Source organism: Prenolepis imparis, unplaced genomic scaffold (assembly GCF_030444845.1).
Source record: "Prenolepis imparis isolate NDT839.2.m4 unplaced genomic scaffold, iyPreImpa1.0 SCAF_14, whole genome shotgun sequence".
Taxonomy (NCBI): Eukaryota; Metazoa; Arthropoda; class Insecta; order Hymenoptera; family Formicidae; genus Prenolepis; species Prenolepis imparis.
Window position 1 is genome coordinate 3,137,672 of NW_028141172.1, and position 17,146 is coordinate 3,154,817.

At 33.7% G+C, this 17,146-nt stretch overlaps 3 protein-coding genes across 7 annotated transcripts; 2 read left to right on the top strand and 1 right to left on the bottom strand.

The window, feature by feature from the left end:
• The first annotated feature begins 271 nt into the window (after positions 1-271).
• Hdac6 (histone deacetylase 6) lies at positions 272-9,568 on the top strand. Of its 3 annotated transcripts, none has more exons than XM_083054099.1 (19): positions 272-532; positions 1,130-1,294; positions 1,452-1,874; positions 2,040-2,137; positions 2,312-2,485; positions 2,633-2,825; positions 2,915-2,974; positions 3,631-3,720; positions 3,804-3,910; positions 4,109-4,252; positions 4,389-4,495; positions 4,707-4,876; positions 5,185-5,525; positions 5,948-6,143; positions 6,328-6,457; positions 6,622-7,203; positions 7,300-7,463; positions 7,687-7,974; positions 8,131-9,568. In XM_083054099.1, the coding sequence occupies exons 1-19, from the start codon at positions 530-532 to the stop codon at positions 8,212-8,214; spliced, it is 3,519 nt and encodes a 1,172-aa protein (XP_082910225.1). In that variant the 5' UTR covers positions 272-529; the 3' UTR covers positions 8,215-9,568. The 3 variants fall into 3 exon arrangements, with proteins under 3 accessions (XP_082910225.1, XP_082910226.1, XP_082910227.1); XM_083054100.1 differs by lacking the exon at positions 2,915-2,974 and adding an exon at positions 3,028-3,087; XM_083054101.1 differs by lacking the exon at positions 272-532 and adding an exon at positions 588-743.
• A 210-nt stretch (positions 9,569-9,778) lies between these two features.
• Positions 9,779-13,334, bottom strand: Pig-z (phosphatidylinositol glycan anchor biosynthesis class Z). Its single transcript, XM_083053887.1, has 5 exons — positions 12,918-13,334; positions 12,479-12,650; positions 12,008-12,408; positions 11,305-11,843; positions 9,779-11,218 (listed from the first exon to the last, which is right to left on the bottom strand). The coding sequence occupies exons 1-5, from the start codon at positions 12,927-12,929 to the stop codon at positions 10,312-10,314; spliced, it is 2,031 nt and encodes a 676-aa protein (XP_082910013.1). The 5' UTR covers positions 12,930-13,334; the 3' UTR covers positions 9,779-10,311.
• Positions 13,335-13,360: 26 nt separating this feature from the next.
• On the top strand, positions 13,361-17,052 carry Ythdc1 (YTH domain containing 1). 3 transcript variants are annotated; one of them, XM_083053891.1, is made up of 7 exons: positions 13,361-14,374; positions 14,474-14,869; positions 15,128-15,344; positions 15,500-15,704; positions 15,876-16,131; positions 16,269-16,415; positions 16,725-17,052. In XM_083053891.1, the coding sequence occupies exons 2-7, from the start codon at positions 14,517-14,519 to the stop codon at positions 16,897-16,899; spliced, it is 1,353 nt and encodes a 450-aa protein (XP_082910017.1). In that variant the 5' UTR covers positions 13,361-14,374; positions 14,474-14,516; the 3' UTR covers positions 16,900-17,052. The 3 variants fall into 3 exon arrangements, with proteins under 3 accessions (XP_082910017.1, XP_082910016.1, XP_082910018.1); XM_083053890.1 differs by having other exon boundaries at positions 13,361-13,607; positions 13,965-14,869; XM_083053892.1 differs by having other exon boundaries at positions 13,361-13,607.
• Positions 17,053-17,146: the final 94 nt, after the last annotated feature.

The following is a 17,146-nucleotide window of genomic DNA, read 5'->3' on the forward strand; positions in this document are numbered from 1 at the left end:
GGTGATGTTTGGGTACTTTCCGATTCACGCATGATGCGCATGAAGTGACAGAAAATCTATAGTTTATGTCACGCATATTATACATTTTCTGTCACTTCATGCGCATCATGCATGAATCGGAAAGTACCCTTTGTCGTTCGACAAGCTTTGTGCTGATTGGTCGCTATCTAAAGAGCCCATAAGACCCTAGAAACTTCCTAGGTGTCAGCCAATCGGACAAATCTAAATATAAGCGAGATAAAAATTACATCTTGTTCCCCTTCGTCGCCCATCTGTCATTTCATGCTACACTGCAGCTGCGGTGTGTTTTTCGGAAATAAACACGAAAGAGCGATGATGAGATTGAAAGAAGGAGAAAAAGAAAACACAGATAAAACAATGTGAATGAATGAAAAAAGGCGCTTCGAATCTTTTCTGGCGAGAATTTCTGGGAGAAAAAAAATTAATTAAGTGAAGATAGTAATTTGCATCGCTTGTGATGAGTCAACATGTAATTTTGACATCTATTAGATCGTCTTAATTAGGGCTAATGGTAAGAGTTAATTATCGTTAATGATCTCCATATATGTTTGTTTGTGTATCATTATCTTGTCGTTAGCCTTGGAAGATAAAATGATAAAATGTCTAACAATAAGAGAGAAGGGGGCATAACTATAAAAGGCTAGATTGTACCGCCTACATAAAATAGCTTTGCTATATTAAGTTTTATGTTGCATTACAGATCTTAACATTACAGATTAAAGGTGAGCTTGGCAAATGCTTAGTTTTCTTTAAAAAGTTGCAGTAAATGCTATTCTTTCCTACTTCTATCGCTTTGCTTTGCATTTGCTAGAATTTCATTGATTTGTGTTGATTAAAAATCTCAGAATTAATTCTTTTTGTTTCTTTTCTGTTCTCTTGCTGTAATTTAATCTTGCCTTTGCGTTGGTTTGGAAATTTTTGTGCTGTTCTTATACTCACAATATACTTATATTAAATTGTAATATATTTAAAAATAAAATATTAATGCTTACTGCAAATAATGTATTTGGAATAATATATCTTTAGAACTTCTGTATACTTGTCATATTAAGTCTTTATATCCATGCTTGGAGTTTTGTAAAAAAAAAAAAATGTTATATTTTTACAGACTGAGCCTATAGTGAGATCAGATTTGTTCACTGCTGCTAAACAATTAGCAGACAGTGAAATTGAGCTAATAAAAGTGATTGAAAGTTCCACCAAGTGCCAAAGAACTGTTACAAATATGTTTGAGAGTGTTAAGAAAATGAGGAAACCTGGGAAATCAAAAAATGTAAATATTAATGATTTATTGCTAAAAATGATGTACAATTTATTTTTAAAAAATAATAAATACATATTTGCCTAAATTATATAATGCATGCAATTCTTTCTAAATAAATTTCAAGACATTTAAAATTCATATAATACATGATATTCTAACATTATAGGCTAGTCCATCAGCTGCGCTGTTGGCTGCCAAGCGAGAAGCTGCGCAACGACAGCTGCTGTCGAGCAAGAAGTCCAACAACAGTTTTGTACGAGACGTATATCAAAATGCAATTGATGCGTATAAAGTAGTACGAAAAGAAACCGGTCTTGTATTTGATCGAAGCATGGCAGAGCATGAATGTCTCTGGGATCCAAATTATCCCGAATGCCCAGCCAGATTTACACGAGTTTTGCAGAGATGTCAAGAATTGGGCTTGGTGCAAAGATGTAAGCTCATTGAACCAAGACAGGCTACAGAGAGCGAGATTCTGATAAAACACAGCCAGAAACAAATTGATATCCTGAAAGCGACAGATGGCTGTGCAGATTCTGAGAATTTGGAATTGCTTTCCTCCAAGTACGACGGTGTCTACGTTCATCCAGTACGTACAGATATAACACTAATATATAAAAAAAAGAATGATAAAATTAAGTAGTAATAGTCAGTAAGCTTATATTTTAAATAATATTTATTTTACACACATACAAATATATTAAATTATTATATTGAATAGCTAATTAATTCTATAAATTAACTTTATTTACAGTCTACATATAGATTATCTTTACTAGCTGTGGGCTCAACAATAAATTTGGTAGAAAGTATCTGTAAAGGCGAGGTTCAAAATGGTATGGCTATCATTAGGTAAGTTTGATCTTTGATTTTATTACTCTTATTTAGTGGTTTTATTTAAGAGATTGATGTATAATGTAATCTTTGATGTAATTTATTAATCTTATTATATTTTATTTTGGATAAATAATACATATAATATTATTATTAGATAATAAATATTAATATTAATATAAATTCTTTTAGGCCACCGGGTCATCATGCTATGAAATCAGAATACTGTGGTTACTGCTTTTTCAACAATGTGGCTCTTGCAGCGGAGAAAGCTTTGAGCTGTAATTTGGCAAATAGGATTTTAATTGTGGATTGGGATGTTCATCATGGACAAGCAACGCAGCAAATGTTTTACAATGATCCACGGTACTCTTTTCGTCTTTCTCTTTTAAATTATTCCTTTGAATTATCTTTAACAAGTATAATATGAAATATTTAAAAATTTTATTGGATTTAATAATTGCATTTAATAATTAATCTGTAATGGTGGAATAATTGCTTTCAAATTTACAGTGTAGTCTATTTTTCAATACATCGTTATGAATACGGCGAATTCTGGCCCAATCTGAAGGAATCTGACTTTCATTATATTGGTGAGGAACTCGGAGAGGGTTATAACTTTAATATACCCTTAAATAAGACTGGCATGACTAATGCTGATTACATCGCGATTTTCCAGCAAGTTTTATTGCCAATGGCTTATGAGGTATGTATTACAGCATTTTATTATTTTATTAATATATAATTGATTAATGTGCAAATTAATTTTTAATGAATTTACTAACATTATTGTAGTTTCAACCGGATCTTATAATAGTGTCAGCTGGTTATGATGCAGCTCTGGGTTGTCCAGAGGTAAATTTATTCGTATTTTTTATTATTATTCCCTTTTCTTATTTTCTTCCTAGTTCTCTCCAGACCTCATCCTTATTTCCGCTGGATTCGATGCTGCGATTGGTGACGAGAAGGTTAAAAATTTTATATTATTTTCTATTGATTAATCATGCATGTATTATTCATCACAAAAATTTAGTTATTTCTTATTAAAATAGCGTTTTTATTTAAAATAAGAGTAAAGAAATAATAGTATTATATCATGTTTTTGTATTTGCATGGTTTATCCATAGAGAGATGTTTATTTAATTTAATTATCATATAAGATAATATGTATGTGGCACACGCAATATCATTGAATCTTTATCACTACTAATATTGCAATTTGTTGAATATATTTGTTTATTTAAAAAAATGTATGTTTGTTATGTGTTTAAGTTATAATAATTTATTTATTTGTCAGAAAGAAATCGGAATCTGATTTCGTGTTTTATAATTTTATTTATAAAAATTTATATGAAATTATTTTCTTAAAATATATTATTGTGTTTGTTATATATTAAATCTTTACATAATTAATAATAAATCTTCAATAATAAATAAATAGTTTATCTTAATAGTATAGCTTCGATTAAAAGATAATAAGTTAATAATAAATACATTGCATTCATATATAGGGTGAGATGTTAGTTACCCCAGTGTGTTATTCACATTTAATATCATCGTTATTAAGTCTGGCAGCTGGAAAAGTCGCCGTAATTTTAGAGGTAAAAGATTACTTTTTTTCTTTAATATATCTTTATGCCATTTAAATATTTATGCGTACTAAATGTAATGTTTTAATATATAGGGTGGTTATTGCTTGAAATCTTTATCAGAAGGTGCAGCATTGACTTTAAGAGCTTTATTGGGCGATCCTTGCCCTATTTTACAAACACTTGAGTTGCCATCAACAAGGTAAACAATAAAAAACTTATTAGACATGATTTTAAAAAATACTATTTTATAAGAGGATTACTTATATAATTTAATACATTATTATTATTATTATTAACAATGTATATATCCACATTATAACTTTTAATTTTGAACTTAATCTTGTGTTATCTATTAATTGTTGCAATATTAATAATAACATGCTCTTTATTATTCCAGTATACGTGACACTATTCTGAATGTAATCTATGCACACAGACCATATTGGAAATGTTATCAGTATCAAGAAACGCACGGTATCAATAGTGTAACACATAATAAAGAGGAAATTGCTAATCGACATGTAGTTATGGTTACATACAAGTAAGAAATTATAGATATTATTAATTTATATAATGTTATTTTGATGTATTATTAATTAGAAGATTAATTAGAATAATTTAAATATTTTGTATTTTATTTTATTATAAATTATATTAACACCTTGTCATTATTTCAGAGGCAGCATTTATAAATCAGACAAGTACGAAACTCGAAACTGCTATCCTACACAAAGCAAAGAAGTTTTGGAGGTCATAGAAAAGAAATTGAATGAATTGATACAATGTATGTATTTTAAAAAACTGCAATATATTTGGAGAAAATTAGATAATATTTAGATAGTTGATCTGTTGATTAAATTTACTATTTAATATAAAGATTTAAATTTTAAAATATCATTATATATATATATATTAAAATCAATAAAATATATATATCGACAAGAATATATTATTATTTCATTATTGCTATTATTAAAAGCTATTAACTTTTGCAGTTACGAAGTTGCATAAGGCGCCTCATAAAGTGTGTATTGTTTATGACGAAAAGATGCAGAAGCATTGCAACATTTCTGACAATACTCATCCAGAGAAGCCAGCTCGTATCTCCAGTATTTATAAGAATCATGAAAAGCATGGTCTGCTAGAACGTTGCCATTTGCTACAAGTACGACAATCCAAATATATATATATATATATATATATATATAAATTTTATTTAATTAAATATTAAATATATATATATATATATATATATATATATGTATAATTTTTTAATTAATGTGTATGTCCTGCATATATAATTTTTATTTTATTTTATTTTTAAATTAACTGTGTTATATATCTAAGTTATATACACAATTCTATATTTCATTTATTATAAAGAATCGTGAACTTAATTTTTAAAATTTTTATTTAACTCGAGAAAAATTCCAGAAAAAAGAAAAAAAATATGATTATTTCTTTTTCCTACAGGGGAGGAGCGCAACAATAGAAGAACTATCCCTGGCTCATTCAGAGGACTACATCGACAGCATCAAAAGAACGTCGACATTAAAACCTAAGGAATTGCAGAAGCAAGCGTCGGATTACAATTCCGTTTATCTTCACAGCGAAACGTGGTCGAGTGCCTGCGTGTCTTCCGGCTGCCTTTTACAAATGGTGGACGCGGTTTTAAATGGGGAAAGCCAGTCCGGAATAGCGATCGTGAGGCCGCCGGGACATCACGCTGAAGAAGATATTGCGTGCGGTTTTTGTTTCTTTAATAATGTGGCTCTTGCTGCGCGATACGCCGTGCAGTTTCATCATCTAAAGAGGTACGATATCCAGTTCAATTCTGCGAATAATCGTGAATTATTTAGCAAAATATTACACAGAGAGAATTTTCTCTTAGAATTTACCCTGAAAATCATGGTATAGAAAGAATTTTATGAGAATTTCTTAGATTAATATTTATCACAATAAAAATAATAATATTTATTACTATGCAGTTTAGTAAAATTAATCAAACATGTTTTATATTTTATTGTGATAGATATTATTATTTTTATTGTGATAAATATAAATCAGAGAGATTCTCATAAAATTCTTCCCATACCATATTGTCCTACAATTACCATGATTTTCAGGGTAAATTCTAAGAGAAAATTCTCTTAATGTACACGCGTGTTCTAAAAAAATTTAATATATATAATCTAATTTAATATATATATTCTAATGTATTTAATTCGTATTTTAGAGTGTTGATAGTGGATTGGGACGTGCATCACGGTAATGGGACGCAATCCATCTTTGAAGAAGATCCCAAAGTCCTTTACATTTCTGTTCATCGTTACGACAACGGAAGCTTCTTCCCGAATTCTAAGGCAGCTAATTATACGAGCGTTGGTTTAAATGCAGGCGAAGGATTCAACGTGAACATACCGTGGAATAAGGTAAATAAACAGTAATAAGTCGTGTTTCAAGTAGTATTTTGAACAAACTGTCATTTCATATTTTATTTTGCAAAGATTTACATTCCAATGAAATAAATGCGTAATTAAAATTATATATAATATACTTATGTAATTATATTTTTATTTATTATTAAATATTAATGTTTATTTATTATATTTGCAGAAAGGAATGGGAAATGCTGAATACATAGCAGCTTTCCAACAAGTCGTGATGCCCATTGCTTATCAGTTCAATCCGGAGCTGATTCTAGTCTCTGCTGGATTCGATGCTTGCGTGGGTGATCCACTTGGAGGTAAAAATTGTATCTTAATTGAACGATAATTATTGAATATACGCAGTTTCTTTAAAATATTAAAAAATTTAATTAAAAAGAACATGTATTTTCACTCATAATATTTTATACATATTTTAATGACCTACAAAAAAATTAGTAATCATTATTTTTTATCTCGTAAGGTTGTCTGGTAAGTCCGGAGCTCTACGGCCATTTGATTCATTGGCTCTCGTCCCTGGCCAACGGTCGCATAATCCTTAGTCTTGAAGGAGGCTACAACATCAATTCCATTTCTCACGCGATGACTATGTGCACCAAGGCCCTCTTGGGCGATCCTCTGCCCATGCTGGATCCCGGTTTAATCCCTTGCACCAGCGCGATCAACTCCATCAACAACGTGCTGAAGACTCACAAGAAATTCTGGCCTAATCTGCAATATGGAATGTCCTTGCCGAAAGAGAAGCTCCTTCCCAAACTCAAGAAACCCCTGAGTAAACATGACGAACAGGAAAGAATCGCAGAAAAGCCGAAACAAACGGAATCGAAAATTGCCTTAGAAGTAATCGAAAGTGAAAAGTTGGAACTGAATTTAGCGATCGATAAGAATCATCTGAACCTGGTGACGGATGAGGAAATTCTAAAGTTGACAAACGAGGTGGAGAATATTAAAATTAAGAATTCTGAATTGCTACCTACGAAAAGCGCGGCAGACGAGACGAGGAGAAATTCTGGATTGAAACAGAACGAAGCTAAAAAATCGGACGGTATATACATATTATTGAATTCACGCTTTTAATTAACTTTACGAATAATTATTACATTCGCTCAGAAGATAAGTAAGACATTTATATAATTTTCAGTTTCGCAGAGTATACAGAAGTGCGTAAACGAGACGAAGCAATCGAGGGACAATCAGCAAGGAGATTCTCGTATAAACGAGGATCGCGATGACGAAGGCGCGGGGTCCCTACAACGCGAAACACAATCGACGACCCTTCAGGAGTATCTCTTCGATAATCTTCAGGTAATGATCCGTCGCGTATCTCATCATATCAGCCCAGGTAGCAAGCATACGTCGAATGATATCATTAGACCTCAAAATGACGTCATTTTGACGTTTAATGACGTCAGTTTGCCACTTGGGAGATCTCTTTCACGCACAAATCAATTCTCATGGAAATATGATTACTATTTTACATATAAAATGAACGTGATCGAATAAAATGACAATATTCTTCGCTGCGCAGGCTCTGACAGCGGGAGAAATGTTCGCGGTGGTACCTCTGCGAGATTGCCCGCACCTGTCCGCGGTAAACGAGGTTCCTCCAAGTGGAATCGATGTAACTTTACCTTGTGCGGAGTGCGGCAGCACCGCGGAGAATTGGATCTGTCTGCAGTGTTATACCGTACATTGTGCTCGCAGCGTCAATCAGCACGCGGTGGAACACGCACAGGAGTACGAGCATCCCATCACGCTCAGTTTCAGCGATATCTCTGTTTGGTGCTATGGCTGCGAAGGCTATCTTGATAATCCTGTAAGCATCTCTTCTTAAAAAGTTAAGGAAATTGTTTCCTCAAGTAGAATAATTCAGGATAATATAATCAGATAAAATAAAAAAATTTTTTAAGTTAAATTGATTATTGTTTAAGTAATATTTTTAAGTAATATTGCTAATTAATTGCATTTCCAGCGATTATATGCGGCAAGAAACGCGGCTCATCAAAGCAAGTTCAATGAAGAGCTTCCTTGGACTTATAACGAAAATGACGTCTAAACGCATCTTAGTTAATTTAAAAAAATAAAATTAATGAAACAATAAAAAAAACATTTCTATATAAAATTTGCGATCAGATAAAATTTGGAAAAAATGATCAATGTTCTATAATCTAAAATGTTAATAAACTACACAAAATTACATAACATATAAATTAAACAAAAAAAAATATAATGCAATTAAAATCTGCATATAATTGCTTCTAATTATTAATATCTTTGTTTTCATAGTTTTGAAGTTAAATCTGAAATTTTGTGTAAGTATAAAAATCAATTTTGACAATTTTTAATTAAACATTAGAAATGCTCAAATTTCAAAAATAATATGTCCTACTGTACTATTAATCTTTGATTGACGATGGATAAATCTCGTTCCAAAGGGTTTAAAGTTTAAATAATGAGATTTTCATAAATTACAAAAATAATGTTGTTATAAGAAAAAAATTCGATTTAGTACACAATAGGACTGCTACAAATAAACTATAAAAATGTGAATAACATACCGAATTAATTTATTATTAACTTTATTAAAAAAATATATATTTTAGCTACTACTAGTTTAGCTAAATATATTTAGCTATACTAAAATAAAAATACCTCGTGCTGATTCAATTGTAATATGTGTATTTACACATGGTGTTTTGAAAAAGTTCAGGGATTCAGCGAATTGAAAAAGCATCTCTCAAAGAGTGATCTGTTTCTTCCATGTAAATAAATAAATAATTTAATTCGCTAAATATATACAATTTTCTTTACTGAAATTTTTCCGATACACTGTGTGTATTATATTTTTCTATATGTGTATATATATATTCGCGTGAGAAAATGCTCTCAATCTATAGCAAACAGTCTGATAATAGAACAGCATCTGATAGTAAACAGTCATTCTCTCTCTTACAGGATAGAATATATAATATGTAAGAGAATAAGAATGTGTCATAGATAAAGAATTATATCAGAAAAATTAAATTTTTGTTCATAAGAATTTCCATTGAATACTTTGAACTTAAACAATGTGGATATTATCATATACATATGAAGAAGAGTGCAATTAAAAGAGAATGAAATACATTTTATATTTCTAATATGTTACGCTACACAGTATTTCCTCAAAAAGGAAATGATTTCATTCTTCTTGACTTAGCTCTTAACAAACAAACAAATTATCTTTTTAAATTAATCAACACAAAAATTAATTTTTTTCAAATTTAATCTAAAGAGATTTGTCCTTTTGTATTAATCAAAGAAAGATTGAATGCCGGGAAGCACATAAGTTTGTGTGCTTTAATAAAATTAATTATACTTACAAAGATTATATCTCTTTTGTTAAAAGAATTGTTAAAGAATAACCAGAAATAAAAATAACAAGAAAAAATGCAAAACTTGTATTTTATTATTTATTAATTTTTCGTAAATTTCTGAATCTTTAATGATTTTTATATGTATATATGGAATATGTTATATATTTCACACATTGTTATGTATGTGGAATATATCTTATATATTACAACTCATACAATAATTATATAAATATTTCAGCAGATTCATTAATTATTATAGAATTTTAAAGCTTTTAATTCAATTTAACTGTTTTAATAATTTAAAAATATACATTATTTTAATATATAAATTTTTATTTAAAGAGCTGATTTTTTGAGTGTTCATTAAGTTTCAAATTTCTAACAAAAATCTATTTTTAAATATTAATTATTTTTTTAATACTGTTTATTTATATTGTTATATATTTTGATAATTAACTTTAAGTTAACATGTACTGTATCACATAACGATTTGATGCATTCTTACAATTGCATGTAAAAAATTATAAAAACTATATCTTTGTGATGTGTGTGTATGTGTGTAATGGCTTTTATGAATTGAAGTATATTTCTTTGGTATATTACTTAAGCTAAATATTTCAACATTTTTTATAAAGTTCTTGACAATTGATCACTTAGTTCTTTTCACCTTTGACTAGTTTTTATTAATTATTTCGTTATTATTTATATTAATATTATCTTATAGAAGTAAAAGTCTGGCAAAATTATTTTTCTTTTTTAAATTTATTCAATCATTATTATTTCTTTAATTTCCTCTTTCATTGTACTTGCTTTACTTCAGGCAGAAAATATTCGATTTTTAACAATAGCAACTTAAACTGCTCGATATATTCGTAAACATCCTTCGTAGCTTCGATGAAGCTGCTAAAGATATCTTTGCTCTGCAAACTTAACAGATTTTCCAGTCTGTCGAACCATCGCAAAGACGGCAATCTCTCTATAGAGATATGAGGATAAAAAGTCTTGACTATGTGAAATCTGAACAAGTTGGATCTGTTGTTCGACAGTTCCACGAACTCGCTTATCGCGGAGGCCGGTAACGCGTAGTACAGCCTGTAAGGTATCCTCTTGACAGCGAATTTCTCTTCACAGTCTCTGATCCTCCTGGCGATGCTATCGAACACCTGTGGCAGGGATTTGGAACCCTGCTCGTACAGGTGAAAGTCCTGCGTCAACTTGTACTTGTGATTACTGCTGCTACGGTAGACTCTGTGAGTATTACGCAGCTGTAGCAACGCCGTAGGCAGCGAGTAACTGTACGAGGTGTATAAGTGCACGTGGGTGACATGGGGTTTAGCCCTCAGTTCCGTCGTGATGTGGGACGTCAGGGGGAAAACTCCGCCCTGATGCGCGAAAGCGTAGAAGAGAGCCAGCAATAGATTGCTGACGTACCAGAGCATCAACTTCCTGGGTTTGCTGCTCCGTGGAGGAGGCTCGGCGACGGATTCGCCGTTATCGTTGAATCTTCGGACGATATCCAAACTGGGGACTTGACTCAGCTCGGGCGCGTGAAGGAACACCAGCGGGAAGAGTACCGGGATTATAAAACGAGGTTCCTGATGGGGAAACAGAGACAGCAGGGCGATCGGAACGATGAACGTGGAGGTCATCAGACCTACGATGCTCTGCAGACGTGGCAGATGTAGCCATCGCGCCTTCAATCCGCTGGAAACGAATATTTGTTGCTAATTAATCGTTTTACTGTGCAAAGAACAGTAGTTTTCGTATATATATGTATATACATGACTGACCTGTACATCATTTTCGCGAACGTCAGCAGTCCGACGATGCCCAGGACGCCGAACAGCAGCGGAACGTTTACGAAAAAGTGCAAAAAACGAGGATGCAGTCCATGCGCCTCCAGATTCTTCGTATTCACGTTATACTTGAAGAAATTGATCGGCGTCACCACAAAATTGTTCATCCCGATCTTCAACTGGCCTATCTCGCCCATCGTCAAATATCCGTAATAGAAGCTATCGATTAGGATGAATAACAGCGCGGCCGGTAGTCCGCAGAGAATGAAAACGAATATTCTGATGTGGAAGTCTTTGAAGCCGACGCTTTTGGAGCCCAGGCCTCTTTGCAGCCAAAAAAAAATGGGAGCGAGGGCAAACGCGACGAAGGTCGGCCTGTTGAATATCCCTATCACCGTTATTGTGGCCAGGACGAAGCAGCGGTTCAGTGAATGCGAGGGTAACATTGCCCTGAGTTTGTAGTACTTGACACGCTCCACCCCGGTCGTAGCTTCGTTGTACTTTTTCGAAAGGTAATCGCTCTGAAGTACCACCTGTGGTACGATAAAAATGTTATGACAGATAACAATATGCAAAGAGTCGTTAATTAATTAATAATAATTTGATTATAGAGAAAAACTAGAATTCGATAGACTTCTTTCCTCGAACTTGTCAATAGCTCTATTATTTTTTGTTGCAGGAAAGCTACTAGACGTACCTTCTCCGAATATGCCATGCACTGGGAAGCAAAGTACAACAATGCAGCTGTCAACACCAGTTCAATAGAGTTGGATAACGTACGAGTGGCGTAAGTCAGCATGACATAGGAACTAGCATATGTGATGAGTCTGACTCTGTAGTTCTGCCCGTATATGCAGCAAATCTTGTACAGAAAATAATCTGACAGGAATGACAGCGCACACATGAAGAGTCGTGGAAAAAGCACGAAGAAATATGGTCCCTTCAACGACAGTCCGAAGAAATGGAATGTGTATGAAGATAATCTCTTGAGAATCCCATAAGGTAAACCGACCACCAGCTGAGGAATGAATGCTGTACGTATAGGAAAGGTAGCGTTGAACTCCCACGGCTTATAAACATCGATATCAAAGTGGTCTCCTGTTTAAAGAAAAGGAAATGTTTTAGAGAAAGTAAATGTTGGAACATGACACAAAGAACAGTGACATACCGGAAATAACTTCGATAGATTGAAAGAATTCATCTGGATGAATGTAGCCTGTCTGTGGAGCGAAAGTTAGAGCAATCCTTAGCATAGCTAGGATCCAGTATAGACCAATCTTGCGTCTGACAGGCGCTGCAGGCTGATAGTCATCGATGGACCTGCGATACTCATTCTTGTGCTGACAAGTAGAAATTGTATGAATATATAAGAAAGAAATATGATAGAAATAATATTAAGTAAATAAAAAAGAATAAAAATAAGATATATGTAGATAAATATAAATAAATAAACGTAAATTTACACGAATATAATTGAATTAATTATAAGTAAATATAGATGATTGTAAGCAAATATATATTTAAGTATAAAATTAAGATATAGAAATATGTCTAAATTGCGATATATCTAAATAACATACAGTTATATAATAAAATGTACAAATTACCTTCAATGACATATTTCTAAAAATTAATTTATCCTATCTTAAACTCGATGACAATTTTTCGACACTTGCTTGAATAACACATCGCTGCCATATTTGCGATTTTCGTGCTTGATCGCGCATGTGCGAGCTAATAAATTACTAGAACACAGCGACAAATAACTAGAACACAGCGCGCAGCATTTCTAGTAATTCGCTAGTGCGCAAGTGCGAAAAAAATTGCATTCGCGTCCAATCTAGTCTCTCTTTTGTCTATGGTCCATTCCCATCACCCATCTGCTCCTTGTAGCTGCACTTTCTGCACTTTCTGCAGTCTTTGTCTTTCCTCTTTCTTCTTCCAACACTCAATACATATATCCATCTCATTTTGATGAACGAAGGTATAGATGTAAGAAGGTGCAAGGAGGTGTAAAAAGTGCAGCTACGCGAGGAGCAGATCTATTGATTCCGAGAAGAGAACACGTCCTTACGTTCGCGTACGTCGCACACAATGAACGCCGTAGTTTGTTGTGCACGATTGTTTACCACTGGGTCGTTTCCCTCGGATTTCTCGCGAATTTTCCCGGGCGCCCGTGAAATTTCCATGGAAATTCGCGCGTGAACCTCGCGTCGTGTCGTGCCATGTTGTGCGTGTAAGATCGCGTCGGACACGGATCGTGTGAAGTGTGTCAGTGAAGGGACAAAGGGTGTCACGTAAGTGTGCGCGTCGCGAGCCCTCGGAAGGACTCGTCAAAAAAAAGAAAAGTTACAAAAACTCTTCTTCGAGAGAAAAGAATCGTTTTAGAAAAATCAAAATGATGACGAGAGAGAGAGAGAGAGAGCCAACAATTTTCGTATATTTTATATCATATGTGGTCTACCGTCTTCACGAACTTTTTTCTAGAATAATTAAAACGAGCGCAAAATAAAAAAACCCGAAGTAATAAAAAAAGAAACCGCAAGTCCTCTTAACAGACTCTTTAGCTCTAGTTTCCGAGCGAAAGTTCAACGTTTACGCTGTAAAAAAAATATTTAAAAAATCATCTATCCGTAACTCATCTCTGCTTTCAGAAAAGGAGTGATCATGAGAGATAAATGATACTAGGGACGAGGCGATTCGCAATGTCGAAAGAAATAAAAAAAAAAAAAAATATATTCCTTCGTGAGACCTTTCACAGAGACTCTCTGTAGAGCGGCTCTCCACCCTGCGGAGGGTTCAGCTCACCTGTGTTACCGTTGCTACATAATCTCCAGAACTGTTCGTAAAGCCTAGTTTACGTAGAGCAGCCCAGCTGAGCTTAGCTCAGTCAAGCCCGAGTTGTCATGTGTCCCTTTGATCGATTTGTGTTAGGTGTAAGAGAGCTGGAAAGAGAGTTCAAAAGTTCTCGGGACAGTGTGGACCATCTGTTCGATTCAGAATCCCCGAACTATCCTTGCTGTATACTATATAGTCCTTTGCTACTGCGCTATTGTCGTAAGATGTACGAGAAAAGCTACGATACTTCGTCGTATCTTCTACCAGAGTGGTCTAGCTTGGCTCACGACTTAGTAATAAGCCCTATCTCATGTTTACGTTGCAGGCGAACCTTGCCTGATCCACCAGCAGAGAGTCCGGGTTGAAATATGGATAACAACGCTGATGGCGACAACCTGAATCTCAGCTGTGGCGAGAATGACAACGGCGACGAGCTGAGGATCGCAGCGGACGAGACCTACGACACACGCAGCGAAGTCTCCTCCAGCAGTTCCAACTCCAGCAACTCCAGTCATCCCACTATCAGCACGGTCTCCAGCAAGTCCTCGCGCGGCGACAACAAGCGCAGCAAGAGAAACCGGAACAACAAACGCGGCAGATCTAGCAGAGACTCTAAATCGTCCAGTCCTGAGCCCAAGCGAGCCAGGTCCAAAGAGAGCAAGGGGACCACCAAGAGCTACGACTATGCCACCAAGTTGAATTACTTATTTAGAGATGCAAGGTTCGATGGGGACAACAATAAATACATATTGCAGTCGTTGCATTGATATGACAAAGTTTGATGAAAAAAGTTAGAGGTTTTTTTTATTCAAAAAGTTTTTTATTTTCTTGTAACTATATATTTGATAGGAAAATACCTAGAAAACTTTCCAAAGTAGTATTTATATCAAATGTAAATATTTCTTTAAGACTATGTTTAAAAAAAAAGAAAAATATCTAAATTTGGAGTGTCTAAATGTTTTCAAGTCTCTTTTGCCAGATTTTTCATTATCAAGTCCAATAATGCGGAGAATGTGACACTGTCCAAGGCCAAGGGAGTGTGGAGCACGCTGCCGCAGAACGAAGCAAATCTGAATCAAGCCTATAGAGAATCGCGAAACGTGTTGCTGGTATTTTCCGTGAAGGAATCGGGAAAGTTCGCTGGTTTTGCGAGACTTAGCACAGAATCACGAAGAGATGCTGGATCAGTTTCTTGGGTATGCAAACAAAATATGAACAAATTATTAAATTATATATATATATAATTTGTAATTTGTTTTTATATGATTGATTAATTTTAATATATATTGTTTGATCTTTATTAATTATTTAGTTTGCAAAAAAGAAGTGTGACATTTTTAATGCATTTCAGGTTTTGCCTCCTGGCTTATCAGCAAAGGCTTTAGGTGGTGTATTTAAAGTTGACTGGATCTGCAGAAAGGAATTACCGTTTACATCTACGTTACATTTGTACAATCCTTGGAACGATGGCAAGCAAGTCAAAATCGGTCGAGATGGCCAGGAAATCGAGCCTAGAGTTGCCGAGGAATTGTGCAGGCTGTTTCCGGAAGACGAAGGTAATTCTTGAGAAAAGTATATAAATATATCAAATGTATTGATATATATATATATATATATATATATATATATATATGCAATTTTAATATATTTATACTATTTCGTGTATATTACTAAATAAATATTATATATATTAATATGATATATAATTAGAATATATTTGTTTGCAGGAATCGAGATGACACCTATTCTACGAAAGTCCAAGGAAGCAGGAAAGCACGTCGTAAAGTCGTCGCGTTATCGCGATAAGAGACCCATAAGCAGCTCCAGATTTTTACGAAGAGGACGAGGACGTAGACTATTCTTGACTTCGAGATCGCGTTTAGCTTCTCTAGCCAGAGGTTCCGCGGGGGATCACAGAGGTTCCAGAGATCACTCTTACCGATATACACCGTGGTTCAATCGTGGAGATTCACCTTACACAAAGTACGATTCGTTCAATAATTAGTCGTAGTATTCAAAGCTTCACAATTGGCATATAACTTCAATAACTTTTGAAATGATTAATTGAAAATTTTTATGCGAATTAACTTACTCTATATAATAATAATTAATAATTTTAGGGGTTATGGAGCTGGTCTAGGCGTCGCCGCAGTTGCAGAGGCTTATGTGGCAGATTACATGCGTACTATGCAACATCAGTTGCCACCGTTGCCACCTTATGGTCCGCATCCATACGATACTCTACCACCGCCTCCTCCACCACCAAGGTAAAGATATATTTTTTTATTCTATATCGCACTAGAAGTGTTTAATACCGTTAATTCTAGATATTTTATTTTAACTGCACTTTCTCGCAGAATACAAACTAAGTAAAAAGATCATTCAGTAGCATTTCTATTATTAAACAGAACAAAAGGTAAGTTCAAATTAAAATTGAAATTACATTTCAAAGATATTTGACCATATGTTGAATACTTTTTTCCATTAAAATGGGATAAAATGAGCAATTTTATTGAGATTAGATTGAATAAAAATTTTTGTAGTGCATGTGAGATTAAAAACTATTTCTTTTAAAGATATTATGACGGCCTGCCACTTCCTCCGGATTACAGCGCGACAGCGTCAGCACTGGAGAAACGTAGTTACGAGAGGAGCGTCGACGAGTTTTTATGGAGAACAGCCAGTCGTCATAGTCGACACAGCGATCATCGTTCTTCTCGCGATCATCACAGATATAGAGATCGCAGATAAGAATTGACTCTAATATTTTCCTATCGGTCCGTCGATTCCCAAATTTTGTTGTTCCATTATTAATGATCAAGTTGATAAATTGGACAATGACATATCGTCTATCGTGTTTGTATGAAACACTCAGAAAAATTCTCAGAGAAATTCTAGGAGAATTAGATTTTTCGTGTATGTATAAATTAATATAATTATATAAATTATATACATATAGATATAAATTATATATATATATTTATATTTATTTAATTAT